We start from the raw sequence: 22,529 nt of genomic DNA, 5'->3' as shown, positions 1-22,529 counted from the left end.
AACAAGCCAAATACCAGCTTGAGTTTCAAGCCAAGGTACAACAACAACAACAACAACAACAACAGCAACTACTACAATAGCAGGAGGAACCAAGCGTTTCAGACTACAAATCCAATGGTTTGCCGAAGCTGTGGACTTCCAGGGCATTTTGCCAAGGATTGCAAGAAGCCAAGGATAATATGCTTTGGTTGTCGCCAGGAGGGGCACATGCTTCGAAGGACCGCCCCAAGAGAAATACTGGAGGAGGTCGGTCAGGAGGAGGAGGAAGCCGAGGAGGAAGCTCGGAAAAACAAGAAACCCTTCGGCAAGTTAAACTGCACCAGCACTGGAGGAGGTGGTTAACTCCGATCAAGCGATGATAGGTACGCTCCGGATACTCACTCATCCCGGCAAAGTACTTTTTGATACCGGTGCAACTACATCATTCATTTCTCAGCAATTCATCATCAAACATGGGATTAGTTGCACTAAGTTAGAAACACCCATAACCATACTTTCCGCGGGGGAACGATAGTAGTAACCCATACCAAACAAAAACAAGTCATCATGATCAATAAATGCGCGTTTGACGCAGACCTGTTCATTTTACCGATGAAGGACATTGATGTCATTCTTGGTATGAACTGGTTAGAAGCTAACGGAGCATTGATCGAGTGTGTGAACAAGACTGTGTCTTTGAAAAGCCCCAATGGAAGTAGAATGATCTACCAAGGAGACAAGCATACACAGATCGAAGTCGAGCTACAGTTGAACAGCATGAAGGAGGTGAAGTTAGAGGATATACCTGTAGTGAATGAATTCCAGGATGTGTTTCCTAAGGAATTACCTGGAATGCCACCGGATAGGGAGATAGAATTCACTATCGACCTAATTCCAGGAACAGCTCCGATTGCTAAAGCACCATATAAGATGGGGCCTAAGGAGTTGAAAGAACTTAAGGAGCAATTGGATGACTTGGAACAGAAAGGATTCATACAAGAAAGTGTTTCACCATGGGGATCACCCGTGATCTTCGTAGATAAAAGAGATGGAGGTAGAAGGATGTGCGGAGACTACAGGAATTTGAACAATGTCACAATCAAGAACAAGTATCCACTTCCAAGAATACAAGATCTATTCGATCAAGTTAGAGGCGCGGGAGTCTTCTCCAAAATTGATCTAAGATCCGGTTATCACCAGATAAAGATCAAGAAGGAAGACGTTCCGAAAACTGCCTTTGTTTCAAGGTATGGACATCATGAATACCTTGTAGTGCCTTTTGGATTAACCAATGCCCCGAGCAATTTTCATGAATCTCATGAATAAGATTTTCATGCCATATCTAGACAAGTTTGTCATCGTATTCATTGATGATATCTTGATCTATTCCAAAGACAAAGCAGAACATGCTGAACATCTGAGGTTAGTGTTGCAAACACTAAGAGAACATCAACTCTATGCCAAATTCAGCAAGTGTGAATTTTGGCTAGATCAAGTGGAATTTCTTGGTCATGTCATTAGCAAAGATGGAATAGCTGTTAACCCGAGCAAGGTAGCAGCGAGTTTTAGAATGGGAAGCACCCAAGACTCGTCAAGGAGATCCGAGGATTCCTAGGAATGGCGAGGATACTATCGGAGATTCATTGAAGGATTCTCCAAGATAGCGAGGACCAATGACAACGTTGCTAAGAAAGAACACACCATTCGTGTGGTCAGAGGAGTGTGAGAAGAGTTTTCAAACTCTGAAGGAGAAACTCACCACATCACCGGTGTTGGCAGTTCCTGAAGTTGGCAAGGATTACACCGTGTACTGTGACGCATCCAAGCATGGATTGGGTTGCGTACTCATGCAAGACCGGAAAGTAATATCTTATGGATCAAGGCAACTCGGACCTCATGAGGTGAACTATCCAACACATGATCTAGAATTAGCAGACAGTTGTATTTGCACTTAAAACTTGGAGACATTTTCTCTATGGAGCCAAGTGTGAGCTCTATACGGATCATAAAAGTCTCAAATACTTCTTCACTCAGAAGGAACTCAGTATGAGGCAGAAAAGATGGCTAGAATTAATCAAGGACTATGATTTGACCATCAATTACACTCCAGGGAAGGCCAATGTTGTAGCAGATGCCTTGAGTAGGAAGAGCACTGGAGGAGTGGAACAAGAGTTATCACCGGAGTTGAGGAAGGAAATAAGCCAAGCCCAAATACAACTTTGGGAGAAAGAAGCTCATGAAGGACTATCGGCTTTACAAGTAGCCCATGAGCTAAATGTTAACTTAAAGAATGAGATAATGATGGGTCAGTTGGACGATCCATTCATCATAGAGGAGATGAGAAGGATAGATGAAGGTAGACCATCAGAATTTCACAGAGGAGAATCAGGATCATTATGGTTTCAGAAGCGGATTTGCGTTCCGGATATTGCTGAAATCAAGGAAGTAATACTCCGGGAAGCCCATCAAACACCATACTCCATTCATCCGGGAAGTACGAAGATGTACATGGATCTAAAGGAGCTATTCGGTGGAACAACATGAAGAGAGAGATAGCACAATATGTGGCGGAATGCCATACTTGCCAAAAAGTGAAGGCGGAACATCAGAGTCCGGCGGGAAAGTTACAACCTTTACCCATCCCATAATGGAAATGGGAGGAGATAGGAATGGATTTCATCACCGGACTACCCATGACCAATAAAAAGAAGGACATGATATGGGTAATCGTGGACCGGTTGACGAAAAGTGCACACTTCTTAGCGGTAAACCAGCAAGATAAAGGAGAGAAACTCATCGATCTTTACATCAAAGAGATCGTGAGTAAACATGGAGTGCCCAAGAAGATCGTGTCGGATCGAGGATCCGTGTTCACGTCAGCATTTTGGAAGCAACTACACGAAGCCTTAGGATCCAAGTTGGACTATAGTACCGCCTATCATCCTCGGACAGTGTGGACAAACGGAGAGAACTAATCAGATCCTAGAGGATATGCTGAGGGCTTGTGCCCTAGACTTCGGAGGATCATGGGAGGAGCACTTGCCACTAGCAGAGTTTTCATACAATAATAGCTATCAAAGCAGCATCAAGATGGCACCGTTCGAAGCTTTGTATGGAAGGAAGTGTAGATCACCCATATGCTAGTATGAAGCTGGAGCAAGCAAGGAGTTTAATCTTGATTATGTCAAGGAAAAGCAACAAATCATTGACATCATAAGAGATAGGTTGAAGATAGCCCAAAGCCGACAGAAAAGTTACGCCGATCGAAGAGAAGAACATGGGAGCCACAAGTTGGAGACATGGTATATCTTAAGGTGAGCCCGATGAAAGGACTTCGGAGATTTGGAGTAAAGGGAAAGTTAAGCCCTAGGTACATCGGACCTTTCAAGATTACGAGTCAAAACCGAGGGTTAGCCTTTGAATTGGAACTACCGGGAAGGTTATCTCGGGTTCACAACGTATTCCATGTGTCGCAACTCGGAAAGTGTTTGAAGACCCCGGATGAGCCGAGTATCACATGAAGAGCTTGAGTTGCAACCAGATTTGACATACATCGAGAAGCCGGCGAAGATTCTCGAGGAGAAGCTGGAAACAACTCAGGAATCGAGCCATAAAATACCGCAAGATACAATGGAAGCATCATCCCGAGAGGGAAGCCACCTGGGAAAAGGAGGAAGACCTGAGGAAAACATACCTCGAACTCTTCGGGTATTACAACCACAACTTCGGGACGAAGTTTTCTTTATGGGGGAAAGGCTGTAATGTCCCAGGTTTAGAGACGATCGAGGGGTAGATTTTAGAAAGGGATGTGCATTGCATCGTAAATTCTGGGGAAATTTCGCGCTTTTAAAACAAAATTGCATCAAAGGGGGACAAGTTTCTCTCTCGACACCTTACGGGGTTAGGGTTTCGAGAGTGCGACAAACTTGCTCTGATTCAACTAAATTAGGGTTTTGGAGAAGAGAGAAGAGATGTTGCATTACAAACTTAAGTTGCATGATTGAATTCAAATTTAAGTTGCATGATTGAATTCCACTCCAAAGTTGAATTTGAATTTCAAATTCAAACATTAAATAAATAACCATAAATCAATTATGAGGAAATTCATCTAGTCAAATGTAAATAATATAAATTATGAACAATACAAATAAGAAGATAAGCTCATTAGAGAAAAACTTGAGCTTTATTGATTAACACACATTATACAATGTCTTTACATTATTCACAAATGAAATAAAGGAATATTACAACATATTACAAGAATTGGACAAAAATAGAAAAAGAAAAGAAAAGGAAATTATAATTCAATGATCTATCCTAACACTACAAGCTAAACTTCATTTAGTCTTGTACTTGATGATCTTCATGATCATTGGATCATCACTTTGCTCCTCGCACATAATCACAACAAATAAAAGTTATGCCAAGTGGCATAGCCACTTAGCAGGTTAAAAATCAAATAGAATTGGAGAGGATATGACCAAAGCTGCCGAGCTGATCCACCCTCAGCCAAGACACAAGCCAGATACCAAGCATGTGCACACACACACAGCTAGGCTGCTCACAAAGCAGTGTGCATGCAGCACAACACACACACACAGCTCTGTGTGTCACCAAGAGAGGTCAGGCCTTGCTGTCGACCAGGAGAGCTTGCAGGGATCATATATAAACTTTTCATAGCCAAACCCTAGCTCATCCATCGACACGGCAGCAGGGGTAAGTCACCAGATAGCAAGAACAGCTCAAGAACACCAAGAACAGGTGAACAGCTAGAGCTGTTTCACCCATTCCCCAATCACCAGAAAATAAACCAAGATATCAAGCTTGCAAAGAGGAGCAGGGCAAGCCAAGAACTCAATCAGCAGCTGAACCTCTACACCAACACCTAATTTCTAGGAGCTGGAGTGAGGTATACACAAAAGAACCTGAGCAAACACAGGCTTTGCTCATCAATAAGCATACACATGCATCACAGAGGCAAAGAGAGTATGAAACCCTGGATGTATCATCACTTGGTTGCAAAACCATTTGGTGCCAGCAAATTTAAGCAAGGGCTGGAAGGAAAACAACCCAGGGAACACTTGGTTGTGTCAACACAGTGACACAACCAGAGAAATCCATCATGGATTTGATCCTAAATAGCCATCCAAACTCACCTAGCACTAACTGGTTCACTAACCATCAGACAGTAGACAAATCCATGTCTATTTTGTTTTCAACAGCAAAGGCTACTGGCTATTCCAACAAAAAGGGATCAGCCAGAGAGCAGTTGTCCTTCCACAGCAAGCCAACAAGGGGTGGGAGCTTCCTGAGCAGCCAAGAATGGCTGCTGAGGCCACCTCAACCACCCAAAACAGTCAAACCACCAAGCTCAGCACATGCATCATCACCCAGGTGGGTTCAGAGTGGGCTAGGGTCCCCAACAAATGTTGGCATCCCTCTAGCCCAAGCAAATTAATTGATATGATCATCACTGTGTCACAGTTCACATCATTTATCCAAATATCAAGGCAAATTAAGCAGATAAATGAAACAGACAAGCTACGGATGCACATAGTCTTGCCGATGATCCAAAGGATCATTGCAAGCAGCCACCGATGCTTGGACAAGCACCATCACACACGAGGCTAAGCCTGTATGAAGCACAAATAGCACTTGGATGAGCACCGGTGAGTCACGAGAGGAGCACACACTTACTCACAAGCAAGAAGTGATCAATTGATCATTAGAGCCTCACTAGCTCTTGTTACAAATCACCACAGCCAAGTCTAGCACCAACACAATAGCCAGATAAATTACATAGCCACAGAACAGGAACAATGGCATAGCAGACAATCAAATATATGATATATAATTGTATGCGTAAGCACACCATCAAGGGATGGTGTTGCCTAGCCCACAAGCATGCTCAAGGGAGCATGTCTATGAATTATAGCACACTAAAGAGCACCCAAGGGCACTGGCTCTTGCAAATATGCAAGAATTACACACTGTAATCAAGCCATAGCAATTAAAATGAATACACTTGAGGGTCTGGCAAGCTTATCAACAAGAACAGAGGCACAGGGATGGAGTTAGACAAGAAATGCTAGCACAGCAAGTGATTAGGCTAGGAATTCTTGCACAGAGGCATGTCGGTACTACACACAGCAGTAGCACACGCATAGCGCAGCAGCATAGCACAGCAGGAGCGGGCAAACATGGTGCTGCAGAAGAGCACAACAGCTCTTGCGCAGGCAAGCAAAGCACAGCAGTAGGGCTAGAGGAGGAAGAAGGTCAGGCACATGAGGGGAGCAGGAAAGGAGGCGCACTTACCCGGAGTCGAGGACAACAGCGCAGCCATGGCGGCCACGGCGGCACACGCCGGAGCGCGGCGGCGCCAGGCCAAGCCAGGCCATGGCAGCATCACAACACCACACGCACCACGGCGGCGGAGCCACGGTGGCGCCACAACACCAGAGCGCCAGGAGCGGCGGGATCGCCCAGATCCCATAACCCTAGCCGCCGCAGAGGAGGTCGAAGACGAGCTGGAGCAGCACCCGCTCCAGATCGACGCAGAGGAAGATGACCGCCGTCGTGAGGCGCGTCGATTGCGCATCATGGCGGGGGCCAAGTCCGGCGGAGCTCGCCGGAATCGAGCGGCGACGGCGGTGGCGACGCGAATCACCAGAGAGGGGATTAGGGTTAGGGTTCGGACGCGCACGCGAGAGAGAGAGAGGGAGAGAAGTGAGGTGGTCGAGCCGGACCAGGTGGGTCGGTCGACCTAACCCACTGGGTTACACCGACAGGTGGACCCAGGGGCATTATTGTCATTTCACAAAATCACTTAATTACAAAAACTTTGAAATTACATAAGAAATGTTTAAAAGCTCTAAAAAATAATTAAAAATATGAAAACCACTCAGTATAAAATTCTCTATCTAAATAAAATATCAAAGAGAATTTTTGAAGACAACTAAGAATAAGTCTTAATCTATGATTTAAATAATTATTTAAATCATAAATATTATTTTCAATAATAAAAATAGGTCCATTAATGCAATTGGACTTTAAAAACACCTTGACAACATATCAAGGTTGTATTTACCCTAAATAGAAAATCTCCAAATCAATCTTAGTATTAACCTCTTACATGAAATAATAATGTCGTCGGAAGGGGGGAACCAACCCTAAAAGCTGAATCATGCATAATTGCTTCTTTAACCATTGCCCTTCGGACAATGATGCTATTTTTCAGAACCAGAGGACAAGGGTCAGTCCACACCATCCAACTGCAAAACTTTGCAGTGTTCAGGCAAGTTCATCACTTGCTCATACCATTTGAGTATCTTTATCAAATTACTTGCAAAGTACTATGATTATCACTATTGCATAAAAACCAAAACCACTATTTTCATAATTATGAATATGAGTATGTGGTGGGCAATGGAACCATGGATTGTGTGGATATGGTGGAGGTTCCATTGCAAGGGTTTATATCCATCTAGGATTAAACAACAAATGTCGTCCAGATGATTCTTGTGCCGTAATACCCGTGTTAACCATAAGATCCGGAGTGGGACGGAGTAGTCAAAAGTGTTTCCACCTCTCGTTCATCAACGGATGCGCTTTACCGTAGACACTTGTATCCGTCGGGGCAAGCGGTTGGTCGGGGAAGCCTTAAGTCCCCACGACATAGTCCGTGGACACTTGTCGCTCGAAGAACAAGCGGTTGGCTGGGGAAGCCTTAAGTCCCCACGGTATTGCGGTCTATGATGGGTTGCAGCTACCGGCGAAGGAGTTTGGTTAGCGAGTCCCAAACTGTTGTCGTGGTCGGGGTCCACCCGTGAGTGGGAATAATGGGACCGGCGAGGACCCAGGGTCGGGGCCTGCAACAAAGGGTGGGTGTTCGAGGTAGCGGAGGAACATGATTGGCTAGACCTTATACCGGGCCTCACACCATAGGAAGTGTGGATGGGAAAGCTGCCCGGTTGGCACCAAGGTTAAGATCTCTTATGGGTAAAGCAACACACCTCTGCAGAGTGTAAAGAACCGTGACCTGTCACTCCCTGTTCCGGGATATGGAACTGCGAACGCGGCCGGAAAGGAGCTCCATGAAGTTCTAGTAAACCGGTGAAGGCTGACGGACATAGCTCTTTGAAATAAAAGCAATCTCTTGAAGAAATGTTTATCAAAACCTGCATTGGTATTAGACTTTCTGGTCTAATATCGTAGTTAGTGCATTAAACACCTCTTATCTATAATGAACTTGTTGAGTACGCTCGTACTCATCCCACTCTTAAATCCCTTGCTTAGATTGTCTGAATCGTCTGGAGGAGGACTACGATAACCCTGAAGGAGCCGAGATCATCGGCTATGAAGAACCAGACCTCTCTGGAGGTATTGAAGGCGTAGACTACCTCATAGTCTACGGAACCGGGGAGGCTTCCGGAGGAGATCAAGCTTAGAAGCACCGAGTAGTAGTAGTAGTAGTAGTAGTAGTAGCCGAGCAGTGTGAACTCTTAGTATTTAGCTACTCGAGGTAATAATGTATAACCTAGTGAAACTTCTATATTATAAGTTAAGTTGGGTTCGTATCGAACCCAGGAGTATCCCTCTTAGGACCCAAGAGGAGCTCCGAGACGATATGTGTATTATGCTTGTAATAATAAATGAATGAGTTATGGACCTGGTATGTTCTGTTGTACTACTCTGAGGGATGTAATATTTGCGGAATGGTACTTCGTGAATGTTATATCAACGACTGACATACTACAACATGCAGTGGTATGCAGGGTCACCACAACAATGGAGATATGCCATCCGCGTCAGGACTTGGTGGGTGGAATTTTCCGTTTCATTATCTCTGGCCACTGCTCGAACACTACGACATGCTCAATCTATAACTGAACTTTTTACAGAGACAAGGCCGCAGATTCGCTCCCCACCCACCTTGCTCACCACAGATTCAGCGATTATACTATGGGGATGATTCCGGAGAAAACATGGGACCTGATGTTCGGTAAACCCAGAAATATTATGCGGTTAGCTTCCTTTAATTTTTGTAGAGCTTTGGTTGTCAAAACCGATGTTAGTTGTTTTCCATGGTCTGGTGAGCTTTTATCTCAATGTTCTTTGGTCTTGAAGTTTTTCCATAGATTTTCATTGCCTGCTACTTCTATGATTCAGTTGTTCTCCGTTCCTTCTCTGTGGGAGGACGCACAGACTGAATGTGCGGGGCGGCCGTTACCTGAGGTTGTCGGCCAATGGTGACTGAATATCGGCGCCTCCCCCGTGTTGCTGTAATGACTGGGATCTAGGGGTAAGGAGCAATTCCTTGTTTTTCTTTTCCCTTTTCCGTTTTAACTGATCTGACATTTGCTTTTATGTGTCATCTACACTAAAAAAACACAAATGTCATGATCCATTAGAGTGTATGTGAAAGAATTCCGCCATGGTTTCTATTAGAAGCATATCTTACACCTAGAATACTTCATGGTAACTTAGGGCTATGTCAGTTAGTACCGTTCGTGTTCGCTGGAATGAGATGACACATTGAATTATAAGTAAGAAGGTAACTGAAGCAAGAATTTTTTTATGATTTTTGTGAAACTGGAAAGAGCGAGGTCATCAGCCAATGATGAGTGATAAAGTATCCAATTTGGACAGTGTTCTGACTTTTATTTGGCTTGTTCATGCAGATGCAGGTTTGTTTGTGACGATCTGGATATCTACAGTGATAGTTTTATCTATTCCTGAAATTGGATGATAGTTTTATCTGTTTAGCAGTATATGTACTTGGACGTTTCATCATACCCACTGTCTTTGTCAGCAGGCTCTAGAGTTGCCAAAATCTGCAAACTCTGTGTCACTGTTATTTACACTCTGCACTATATGGGAAACTATTGTAGGGTTTCTGGAGAAGCATGATTCGTGAAATATCCTTAGAAGGAGTGACGAAGCATATATTTACTGTCAGGTAATGTGGCATATTTCAATTTTTTCCAACTTGTGATATGTACCTGTTTTATTAGTCAGGATGGGTGCAGGGGACGTAGTTCGGGATTGCAAAGCTCGGCTACCTTTTAGTTTTACTGTGTACACGTACCTACAATGTGTAAGGTGATTACGGTACCTAGGTCTGCTAATCCTTGGTTAATGATTTTAGCCCATGATAAATCCAGAAATAATGCCCGATATCTAAGTTGAAGCATGGAGCTACTAGACCATTGTCAGTCAAATTTTTAAGATCTTTAATTTTTCTTTGGAATTAGATATTTTTGGTCCGCACCATTCCATCTTTTACTCTACAATTTATGCACCTACATACTCTCTTGGAAAGTTTGATTACTTTTAGCCCATAGCTAACTGTTGCAGTTGCAGAAACATTGCCCAGCAAATACAGATTCTTTTGAAGTGCTACCAAATGGCCTCCCTTGACTAGCAAGACTAGGATTTATCTATTTGGTGAGATGAGAGCAATAATCCAGGATTCCAGGTAGATGGTAACATATTTATTTTACTAGATTTCAATGTTCAATGTGCTCAGGATTTTTAACATCTTGTATGCTTGTGTTCCGAGTTGCCAGATTTAGTGTTTAATGTTTTACAAGGATTTTAGCGATTTTAGAAATAATCCAAGTATAGTTTTGTACTTGCAGCGAGCTTGGCACTTGGAGTCTCTCGGTTCTTCTTACCTAGGTATGGGACAATCACTGCAATCCTTAGCTGATTCCACCCTAATCCCCCTATGCAGATGCTTACCTAATCCTTAGCATTTGTTAGAAAAAAAGGCATTCATACATACAGTAGCATTAACTCGGTTTTCTCTCTGTTGTTAATCGGTAATAATGGTGTGGAGATGTTTGTCTGAACTTATATGGTTTTTTTTTTTTTTGCGAGTAACTTTGTGAAAACGTGCTTAGATCAGTTTCTCTAACATTTTAATGATATGCTCCTGTGAAACATGTCAGTGAAGCAAATCCTGTGTTTTCGTATTTGTAGGTTGCAACTATTTTGATATGGTGTTGTATGAATGGAGGATCTATGGTCCACGGACCAGGCCAGATAAGGGCGATTATGCCTCAAATTCATTCATCTGTGAGATGGTGGCAAAGTGTTCTACAACACTGTATTTCACCAATCCACTTTCAGATGTCGAAATAGATGCAATCAACTTAACTTTATAAAAAAATATTTCAATGTTTAAACATAAATTATTTTATATTTCTGCTCTTAAATTGATAGCAAAGCCTATTTTAATATTTACCTTTTATTTTTGAAGGTACACACTGAGGTGAAGTGACTAAGACAAAGAAAAGTTGTAAGACGTGGGTAGCCGCCTTTGGCTCAATTGGCAAATCTGATGGGATGTAAGTGATCCAGAATGTAACAGGCTGACTCTTGGGCCTAAAAGTGTCACATGCTCGTACACGGCAAGGACGATGTATATGAAATATATTACTTGTTCTCTTGACAAGAATTTCCGTGAAAAGTTAGTGATAGTTTACACTGTTGATTCCTCACGGTCGCCACACAGGCTCAACGCAGCTTCGTGCGATGGATTTTGCCATCCGCACGCCTCTACTTGCAGCCCATGGCTCCCGTCGATCTGAGAGGAGGAAGGAGGGAGTTAAAGGGTGAAGTGATTAGTGATGCTTCTTGAGGACTCCACGGAAGGGAGCAACTAGGGATGATAAAATGTTTGAAGAAAGATGAAGATAAGAGAAAGAATTGCAGATGCTGACGGAGTTCATCAAAGTTTGTCAATTATTCTGTATAATGCATATGGTTTTTAAGATTAGGTACAGATTCCGAGGCCCTCTATTTTTATAGGAAAATGATTGAATGCCCCCGGGGGATCGCTCGACTTGCAACCCCGGCTTCCGCAAGCGACGCGTGTCCCTTGCCAGGGCAAACACAGGGAAGCCACGTGGGTGGACCCCACCACGTCTTTTTTATCTTCTTCTTTTCTGCTAACCACCGTTGCCTGTGGACGAGCGAGACCCGGCCGCCGTCCCACTGAGGAGCCGGCATCGGACTCCGCCGCCGCCAGCAGAGATCTAGCCAGATCTCCGGCGCGGGACTCCCTGGCCCCCAACAACCATGTGCTCCTGTAGCGGACTCCCGCGCCGCGAGGTCCGGCCATGGCTGCCATCACGCCCGTCGTCGTCGGCCAAAATCCTAGCTATCTCGCCGTCTTCCTCTGCAGCCTGAAGCTATAGCAGGGCGCTCGCCGCCGCTCGTAGTCGTTTTGCAGCTGCTACCAGGCCTTCCAAGCTTCGGCCAGATCCGCGGCGGCAGCAACCTCCCGTCGAGGAGACCCTTGCTCCGTCTGTGGTTCGCCTCTCGCGAACTCGCCCCGCAAGACCGGTCCCCCTGGACTCCCTGCACGTGCAGCCCTCCGAGGTTGACCCCCTGCCAAGCGACTTCGGTGTTGCTACCGGCGGAGGCCGGTTTTGCTAACTTAGGCCTCCGACGTTGCTACTGGCGGACGACTGCTTTGCTACCTTAGGCGTCAGGCGTTGCTACCTTGGACGGCGCGATGCCGGTTGCAGGCGAGGTCTCCACTGATGTCTTCGAGGATTTTGCAACATATGAATAATTTTTTTGTTACAACATTTTTACGGTTTTGGTACAATTGCAAAATATGTTTGCTACTGGGCCTTCGGCGGAGTCTCCGGTGAGTTCTCCGGCGAGATCCCCGTCGATGTCTCCGACGATATCCATTTTTGCTACAATAGCATAAGTTTTTGCTACACGCACTCCGGCGAGGTCTCCGGCGAGGCTCCGGTGGTCTATCCGGCGAGCTCGGTCTATTTTTTTATTTCATGGCCGAACCGTTTTTTTGCTACACTGAAGCAAAATCGAGATTTTTTTTGCTACCCGGCAGCAAAAATGACACGTGTCAGCATGGGACCGGGGGGCTGGGAAATCAAATTCCCCGGGGAACGCCCAACACTTCCCATTTTTATAACATATCACTTACAGCCATCCTAAGTGGTTTCTATTTTGATTTCTAGAAACTTATAATTACTATTTCATTTTTACAGGAAGCATAAATATGAATGATTTTGCGGAACTTACCGTGGAAGAAAAATAAGAAGACCTATAACTTGAAACCACTCAGATGCACGGCAATGTTGGATTGTTATTGCGTTAAGTATTATCATGGTGTAGTACATTATGATATTCCTGTTTTTTCTTGAATTTTCATAGTGAGTTGTGAATTATATATGTGCATTGAGAAATAAAATTTGAGTACCCGTAGCAACGCACGGGCATTTGTACTAGTTCAAGAGAAAAGGCTCTTTGGCCTTCTAGCTTTAACTACAACTGCCGAGAGAAAAATCAACTTGAGAGCAAATTACCTGACCCAATGGTTGAACACCTAGGTCCCAGCGCCTCGTGTAATAAGCCCAGTAAACCGGTATAGAGGAAGTATGACCTTTCTCCAATTAGCATCATCATTAGTGATTCAAAATTTAGATTGCAGATAAATTTTATTGATGCTAGTGTTGTCGTTGCTCCGCGAAATGTAACAAGCCAGCTCATAGAGGAAGTATGATCTTTCTCCAATTAGCATCATCATTAGTGATTCAAAATTTAGATTGCAGATAAATTTTATTGATGCTAGTGTTGTCGTTGCTCCGCGAAATGTAACAAGCCACCTCATGAGCTAGCGGCTTTGGGTGTAGGAGCAGCTCACGAGAACCATTAGGGCATCTCCAGCGGCGCGACGAGCGACCGTTTTCGTTCGCCGTGACCGGCAATGCGTCTGGCACCACCTCCAGCGGAGCGACGCAAAGTGACCGGACCGTCCGCGGAGACACAAACCTGGCCCAAATATGCGCCTCGGATGCGTCTCCGCGGACGTCCGGAAAGTATCCGCTCGCGTCTAGCGGACGTTTCGTCGGGCCCGCCTGGCAACGACTCTGCGTCGATGCGTCTTCTCAAACGCGCCAGTGACTGCGGCGCTGCGTCGCTTCGGCAGCCTGTGCCACGAGATGCCTCGGCTGCCGAGCGGCCGCAGCCCACCTCCGCCAACCACGTTAATGGCGACGCCACGCGTCCCACGGCCACCGCATGCCTCCGGTCTATATAAAGGGGGGCGCGCGTTCTTCTTCCTCGTACACTCCTCCAAAGAAACCCTAGCCGCCACAAAGCTCGACCGTAGCACCGCCTAGGTGTTCCTGCGACGCATCCAGGCCAGCGAGGAAGTCCATGGCCCTGGTGGCCGGCGAGGCGGTCGAGGCCTCGGCCCTGGGCGCCCCCGGGACCGGGGAAGGGGCCGCCATGGTGGAGCATCTACGGCCCCACGCTCGCCGTCGCTTGCGCCCTCCTCGTCTTCGCAGGATGACCGCTGCTTCGAGTTCCTCCTCCGCATCGATGACGACTCACTCGGCATCAAGCGGCTCCCGGACAAGTTCGCCGAGTTCGTCGATGGCGTCGAGCCGGCGCATTTGCAGCTACAGGAGGCTAGCTGCAACTTCTGCCACTAGACCGTGGAGGTCCTGTTCGACGGGCAGGGCAAGATGTACCTGCACACGGGGTGGGACAAGTTCGCCCATGACCTCGCGCTCGAGCCCGGCTGCCAGCTCACCTTCCTCTACGAGGGGGACGGCGAGATGATCGTCAAGGTGTTCGACGATACAGCCTGTCGCAGGCACTACCACACCGGCGAATCCGGCTCGGACACCGATAGTTAGAACTTAGAATGTTCTTTCTTTGCAGCGAATCTAGCTACGGGCCAGACAAAGCCAGCAGTGGAGGTCTCTGTCTGTTCTTCCTCGGTAGAACCAACAAGGCCACCGTGTCCTCCCGCTGGATTTTCCAGTTTGGGTGATTGGGTGTGCCCTCGAATATTCTTTCTTGGCAGCGAACATACGGAAATCAACACAACTGGTTTCTTTTTTTTAAATGTTATATTTGTGTCAACCATGGTTCAAACTATGTGTTTGTTTGTGTAAACCATGTTCCAAACTATGTGTTAGTTTGTGTAAAATCATGTTTCAATATGTAATATTTGGATCTATGTTTAAATGGAGAAGAGGAAAAAAATAAGAAAAAAAATAAATGCATCGCCCCGTTGGAGCAGCCCCCAATCGCAAACGGACGCGCGAACAAAAACGGTTATTTTAGCCTCCGCAGCGTGACCCAAATGAACGCTCGCGGACATTAAGATAATGAACGCTCGCGGACATTAAGATGCATCGCACCGCTCCCTTATACATGGATGACGAGCTATACTAGTTTTGTTACCCGTCTAGTATCCGGCGATTTAGCCATGATTTAATGGAATATGAGTATTCCATGTTAAAAAAAGCTTCGTAGGCACACAATAAATTTTATGCAAGACTATCAATGGTACTAATCGAATTGTTTTATGTGACGTTATTGTCTTTGTTTGTTTGAAGGATTCCAATTTGTTCCTACGGGAGTTAGAAGTAAAGGATTGTGTAAGAGCATCTCCACCGGTGAGTCCCATATATCGCCTGCAGGGACGTCGGCACTGCCGTATGGGAGTCACCAGCAGAGCATTCTCTATTCGGGGATGCGGTATTCTCTATTTGGGGATGCTGCTCCCACACCGGCGTCCCCAATAGTGTAGCCCAATAGAAATCTAAATTTAAATGACGTTTAGAAACCAAAATTAATACGAAATTCTTATGAAATTTATACAAAAGTAACTCAAATTTAAACCTAAATAAAACTTAAACTTAATCCTAATCTACTGGTCGTCGGTTGGGGCGCGCGACGGGCCTCCCTCGTCATTGTTCTTCGCCTTCGCCGCCTCCGTTCGTGCCCGCCTCTCGTACCTTGCTTCGCGCATCTGGAGGTGGAGCATGGCGGCCTGCGTCGCAGGAGCTTGCCGGCAGCGCTGGCTCCGCCCTTCCAGCCTTTACCGATAAGCCTCGTTCTCGGCGCGTCTCGCTTGATCGCGAGCGAACGACTCGTAGTGGCGATGAGCGTTGAGGTCGTAGAGCTTCTGCCGCTCCGCCTCCATGAGGAGGCGGACGACTCCTCAGTGGTCGCTCGCTGGCGCGAGATCTCGAGGGTGTGCTCGAGGTTACCGTCATTGACGAACTCCCGCTGCTCCTCCTTCAACCTCTGGAAGCGCTGCGCGTTCAACGACGCCAGGATCGCCGCCTCCTCCGGGTCGGCGGGGGCCTGCGGCTGCTCGCCCCACTGCACCGCCTTTTCCGCCGCCTCAGCTTCCGCGTCCGCGATGTAGGCCTCGTGCCATGCCGTGAACCGTGGGTCCTCCTCGTCGTTGGTGCTATAGTCCGCGTCGGGCTGCGGCTGCGGTGGTGGTAGAGGCGCCGTAGGCAGCGCGCGGCCGTTGAGGCCAAGCATGGAGTACGTCGTCTTTAGACGGCGGAGCATTTTGGAGATGGAGAGGAGAGAATGGCGCGGCGGTGGCGGAGATGAGAGGATAGCACCACGGTGGTGGATAGCATACGTACTAAATAGTGGTGGCAACTACCCGCATTTACGACGGCGTAGGCGACTGGACACCGCGTGGCCAGTCGCTGCCCTCGTCGCCGCCTCGGTTTCCGTGCGGGAGACCATTAAACGCCGACTACCAACCTTCCCGCATCGGCTGCGACGCGAACCATCGCGTCCTCTCACTGACAAGGCAACCCCACCCGCGAAAACCGTCGTACCGCGAGGCGCCGGCGCGCGATTCACGCCCTACGCGAAGGCGCCAGGACGGGGATGCCGGCGATTCTATTGGGCTCGAAAACAAGCCGGCATTGTTTGAGCGCACCAGTGCGAGCCCAAAAACCACGCTGGCCCCAAATCGCTATGGGCCTGCGCCGCTCTAATGGGATCTCATTTGGTTGCATCCCAACAAAGGAAAAACATAATTTCTGCGAAAGGATTATGTCTATTCTACAGTTGTCAACACAGGAAAATTCTCATGAGACTGACGGGAAAGAACTTTAAAAATGCATACAAAGGAGAGCTAGGAAAAAATCTATGGATTTCTCATCCTAAAAACCTAAAAAACCTAAACAACAGAACTCTGAGTAATAGGATCCTCTCAAGCTATACGTAGCTCGTTCTTTTTTCAAAACAATATAATGAGTTCTAAAAAAATCTGAAAATAAATCTTGATGTAGACAATGTTGCAATCTACGTACTTGCAAAATTTCAGCTCAAAACACCTTATATTCGGGCCAGGAAAAAAATTGACAAAATCTGACAACACTTGATATTTTGTCATTTTTGCACAGCACCGAATATATGGTATTTCGAGTTGAAATTTTACAAGGTGGAGAACACAAACATTGTTGACATGTAGATATATTTTAGAATGTTTTAAACCTTTAAACTGGCGACTTTGAATTTTTTTCAAAGACCGAGCTATGTGTAGCTGGGTCTACATTTCTGGTTTCCATCTCTAAAACTCCTACAAAAAAAAACTATGGTAATCCAAATGGCCTCTAAGCATTTTCACAAAAACCTCTGGGCCAAAGCAAAAAGGCACATTTCAGCACAAGGGAAAAGGAGCAGCAGGTGGTACAGTCACTGATTATGACATGACACAATCACTAACTGGAACAGTCACCAATCACACAGACATGAATTGTACAAATGGATCCACATTAGCTGAATAATCAGCACACTATCAATCCTAATTAATCTTAGCTTACAACAAGAGCACTAGATGAGCAGCAGTAGGAAACACTAGGTCCACGACAGCGACAGATGGAACCCTCCTAATTACTCCATCAATCGACACTAGGAGCGCAGCAGGCACGGACAATTAGAGGTACTGACTAGATGCAGAAGAAGAGAGCAACTGAACCCTAGATCAACAAGCGCACGAATAATAATCCGGAGACACCAAGAGCCGCGCCCCAGAGCGCGCGGCGAGCGGCGGACAGTGGAGGGTCAGGCCGCCGTCGGCTCGGCGGGGCGTACCTTGGGGGGACGGCCGCGGCCGCGCTTGGCGGGGGTGGATCCGTCGGCCGCAGGGGCAGGGGCAGGGGCGGTCTTGGGCTTCTTGGGCGGGTTGGCGGCTTCGGCTTCGGGGTCCTTGGCCTTGGGCGGGCGGCCGCGGGGGCGCGGCGAGGTGGTGGGAGTCTTGGGCGGCGCGTTGGGGTCCTTGGGCGGGCGGCCGCGGCCCCGCTTGGGCGGCGCATCTGGCGCGTCGGCGCGGAAGTAGTTGTTCTTGAGGAAGATGAGCTCGCCGGACTCCTTCATGCGCGCCAGGTGCGCCGTGAGGAGCGAGCCGTGCGTCGGCGGCATGTCGCCGTACTTGCCCTCGATGTGCTTGGAGATGGCCGACTTGTTGGACCCGGCCTTCTCGTTCAGCGCCTCGATGGCCGCCAGTATCATCTGCGCTCCACGGAAACAGAGCGGCGTCAAAGATCCAGCTCCGTGTGGAGCCAGCGCAGTAATATTCTTGGAAATCGGCGTCAGATCAAGAAAACGAAAAACACCGGGAGAAACGGCAGGGCAGGGATCGTGTGGAGTACCTCGGGATACGGCGGGAGCGGGGCCGGCTTGGCGACTTCCTCGGTGGCCATGGCGGAGCAGCTGGGAGGAGGGCAGGGGTGGGGGAGAGGAGGTGTGTGCTGTGCGCAGGGAGGTGGATTTGGATCAGGATAGATAAGAAATGCAGAGGAGGCAGGAAGGGCTGGCTTCCTCTTTTTTATGTTTCTTTTTTCCTTCTCCTGGTGCTCCGGATGAGTGATGCGTGTCGAGAGTGTGGGAGTGAGAGTGAGTCAGCTGATCACAGGCGTGACACGGACGGATGGGATTGCTCGGGTCGGCGTGATCGGACCGTTGGAAGCGTGGGGGCACGCGGATCGGTGACGTGGCGAGGCAGGAGCTCTTGTGGTCGCCCGCGCGCTCGCTTTAATTTTTGGCCGCTTTTGCCTAGGCGTGCGGTGGCACTTTCTGGTTTTGGGTAGCATGGCGGAATTGCCCTCAGGGTTGGCTGCCTCTGTTGCTATGCATGTGTTCGCCTGGTGCCCCAACTACCCCTACTTTTGGACAAAGAATCTTCAACACATGTGTGATGTGATTTCTGCCAACACTTATGATTACCGTGATGGTGAAACAAAGAAATATTACGGGAGTAGTGGTTGATTAAGGTGTAGTTGATTTAAATTTTACTCGTAGATGATTTAGGTGTTTTGGTGTACTATTCTGATTTTAGAAAAAAAAATTGAGAACTGCCTTGCATCTTTATTCATAGAATCCTAAGTTTACAGGAATGTTGAGCCCATCAGTTGGGGCAAGAAACCAAACATGACTGCCTACACTAAGGGCATCTACAATGGGGCGACGGATGCTGAGCGAGCGTTAGCTTCGCGCAGGCTGAAAATGTGTCAGGACCCTACTCCAGCGGCGCGACGCAAATTGAATGGGTCGTCCGCGGCGATGCAAACCTAGCCCAAATATGTGGCAGGTTTGCGTCTCGGCGGACGCTACGCGGTCGCGCCGAGCGTACTCCTTTTCTTACCCGGTCCCGCACGTCAGGGGCAGCGAAATCGATGGCTTCGATTTGCTTCATTTTCCCCTTCTTTACTGCCCTAGTGCGACGCCACCACCCTAAGCCCACACGCCGCAGTACACGCCGTCGACTCGGTCATCGCCGCGCTGGAGGACAGGATCTCAATCGGGCTAGGCTCTGGCGCGCACCTGTCGCCTGTTTGGGGGCCAAACTTTGTCGGTTGCACCGCCTGGCCTCGCCGGCCATGACCTGTTCGGTCAATTGCGTCGGTAGGTTTCTTACTCGTGTTTTCGGTGGTATTGTGCGCGGTCATTGATCCGCGGTTCCTACCCACGCAGATAGACATGTGGCAGATGTTGGACAAGTTTCGCGCGGTGATCATTGACTCCTCTTCCGACAAGGAGTCTGATCAGTCGACGTAGACAATGGCTACTATTGCAACATCCATCCTTCACGAGTACAATGCCAGCCAAAAAACCTGCCGCGCAATAGAGTGGAAGGGCACCTCCGGCTCCACGCGGACTACTTCGACCGCACCAATCCGATGTTCCCGGAAAAATTGTTCCAACGCCGGTATAGGATGTCAAGAGACCTGTTCATGGTCATTCTACGGGGCGTCAGAGACTGCGACCCTGGGGCGTTATCCTAGGAGGACTATCTGCATATGAATGTAGAAGTCACTGACGAGATCGTGTGCATATGCCTACAGACGGATGGGATTGAGCATCAGTGGGCATTGGCTGACCATGAAGACAATGCCTAGAGGAATACCATCTTATTTTCATGTAGACTTTTAAAAAAATATGATGTAATAACTAAGACTTCATTCAAACCGTTTATTTCATTGTTTTCAAACATCCCAATTTATGCTGACGCGCAAATGCGTCGGACCACTGGAGGCACCCCCAGGCGCAAACGGACACGCGGACAAAAACTGTCAAATTCGCGTCCGCCAAGCGACGCCAAACGAACATGCGCGGACAATTTGGACGTCTGAAATGTGTCGCCCCGTTGAAGATGCCCTAAGAGTGGTAGCTAGGCGCGCGAAGGAATGGGTCTCGTCGTTGGATCTCCTATTCTCATGCCCAAACATACTGCATCATGCGCATCAAATTCTACTCTGATCTCCCTCAAGACATGACCGAAAACACGTACGTTCTAACCATGCAGCCCATTTACGACCTCCAAACAATCCAAGGTGATGCAACAATTCTGGATATTTAGATCAGCCTGGAGAGCGAGTCCCTCTCGACACACTAGTGCCTCCAAAATCGTCGGTTGTGTGATGCCTTCGAATACCATAGTCGTCGCATCCAGGTAGAGGCCCTGATCGGATTGGCAGACTGCCCCCACTACACCCTTGTTCGCCGTCTTCGCAACCATAGCGTCGAAGCTTATTTTGCAGCTACCCGATGGGGGAGGAACCCATCGTGCTGCAATCTCAGTTGCCTTCAGAAATTATCCTTGTTATCGTTTACCTACTCGAGGGCGAGTAGGAACTAAGCTTGGGGATGCTTGATACGTCTCAAACGTATCTATAATTTCTTATGTTTCATGCTAGTTATATGACAATACTCACATGTTTTATATACACTTTACATCATTTTTATGCATTTTCCGGCACTAACCTATTAACAAGATGCCGAAGCGCCAGTGATAGCGCGTGAAGCACATGTCTGTTGGGAACCCCAAGAGGAAGGTGTGATGCGTACAGCAGCAAGTTTTCCCTCAGTAAGAAACCAAGGTTATCGAACTAGTAGGAGATGAAGGTCACGTGAAGGTTGTTGGTGGAGGAGTGTAGTGCGGCGCAACACCAGGGATTCCGGCGCCAACGTGGAACCTGCACAACACAATCACAATACTTTGCCCCAACTTAACAGTGAGGTTGTCAATCTCACCGGCTTGCTGAAAACAAAGGATTAAACGTATGGTGTGGAGAATGATGTTTGCTTGTAGAAAACAACAGAGAACAGAGATTGCAGTAGATTGTATTTCAGATGTAAAAGAATGGACCGAGGTCCACAGTTCACTAGTGGTGTCTCTCCAATAAGATAACTAGCATGTTGGGTGAACAAATTACAGTTGGGCAATTGACAAATAGAGATGCACATACATATATCATGATGACTACTATGAGATTTAATTAGGGCATTACGACAAATAACATAGACCGCTATCCAGCATGCATCTATGCCTAAAAAGTCCACCTTCGGGTTAGCATCCGCACCCCTTCCAGTATTAAGTTGCAAACAAAAGACAATTGCATTAAGTACTGCGCGTAATGTAATCGACACAGATATCCTTAGACAAAGCATCGATGTTTTATCCCTAGTGGCAACAGCACATCCACAACCTTAGAACTTTCTGTCACTGTCCTAGATTCAATGGAGGCATGAACCCACTATCGAGCATAAATACTCCCTCTTGGAGTCACAAGTATCAACTTGGCCAGAGCCTCTACTAGCAACGGAGAGCATGCAAGAACATAAACAACACATATATGATAGATTGATAATCAACTTGACATAGTATTCAATATTCATCGGATCCCAACAAACACAACATGTAGCATTACAAATAGACGATCTTGATCATGATAGGCAGCTCACAAGATCTAAACTTGATAGCACAAGAGGAGAAGAAAACCATCTAGCTACTGCTATGGACCCATAGTCCAAGGATGAACTACTCACGCATCAGTCCGGAGGCGGGCATGGTGATGTAGAGCCCTCCGGTGATGATTCCCCGCTCCGGCAGGGTGCCGGAGGCGATCTCCTGAATCCCCCGAGATGGGATTGGCGGCGGCTGATGACCCACAAGTATAGGGGATCGCAACAGTCTTCGCGGGAAGTAAAACCCAATTTATTGATTCGACACAAGGGGAGACAAAGAATACTTGAAAGCCTTAACAGCGGAGTTGTCAATTCAGCTCGCACTGGAAACAGACTTGCTCGCTTCGCGGAAGTAAAACCCAATTTATTGATTCGACACAAGGGAGACAAAAGAATACTTGAAAGCCTTAACGAGGCGGAGTTGTCAATTCCATTGCACACAGGCACGGACTTGCTCGCAGAGTTTATCGAGTAGTAACGGTTTATAG

At 47.3% G+C, this 22,529-nt stretch overlaps 1 protein-coding gene across 1 annotated transcript; it reads right to left on the bottom strand.

The window, feature by feature from the left end:
• Positions 1–17,463: 17,463 nt before the first annotated feature.
• LOC124675888 (HMG-Y-related protein A-like) lies at positions 17,464–18,575 on the bottom strand. Its single transcript, XM_047211960.1, has 2 exons — positions 18,447–18,575; positions 17,464–18,306 (listed from the first exon to the last, which is right to left on the bottom strand). Exons 1-2 carry the CDS (start codon positions 18,495–18,497, stop codon positions 17,860–17,862), a joined length of 498 nt encoding a protein of 165 aa, XP_047067916.1. The 5' UTR covers positions 18,498–18,575; the 3' UTR covers positions 17,464–17,859.
• Between the last annotated feature and the right edge of the window lie 3,954 nt (positions 18,576–22,529).

The sequence above is a fragment of the Lolium rigidum genome, chromosome 1 (assembly GCF_022539505.1).
Source record: "Lolium rigidum isolate FL_2022 chromosome 1, APGP_CSIRO_Lrig_0.1, whole genome shotgun sequence".
NCBI classification, from domain to species: domain Eukaryota; kingdom Viridiplantae; phylum Streptophyta; class Magnoliopsida; order Poales; family Poaceae; genus Lolium; species Lolium rigidum.
Note: the sequence above shows the minus strand (reverse complement) of the source record. Positions and strands in the feature narration are given on the sequence as shown.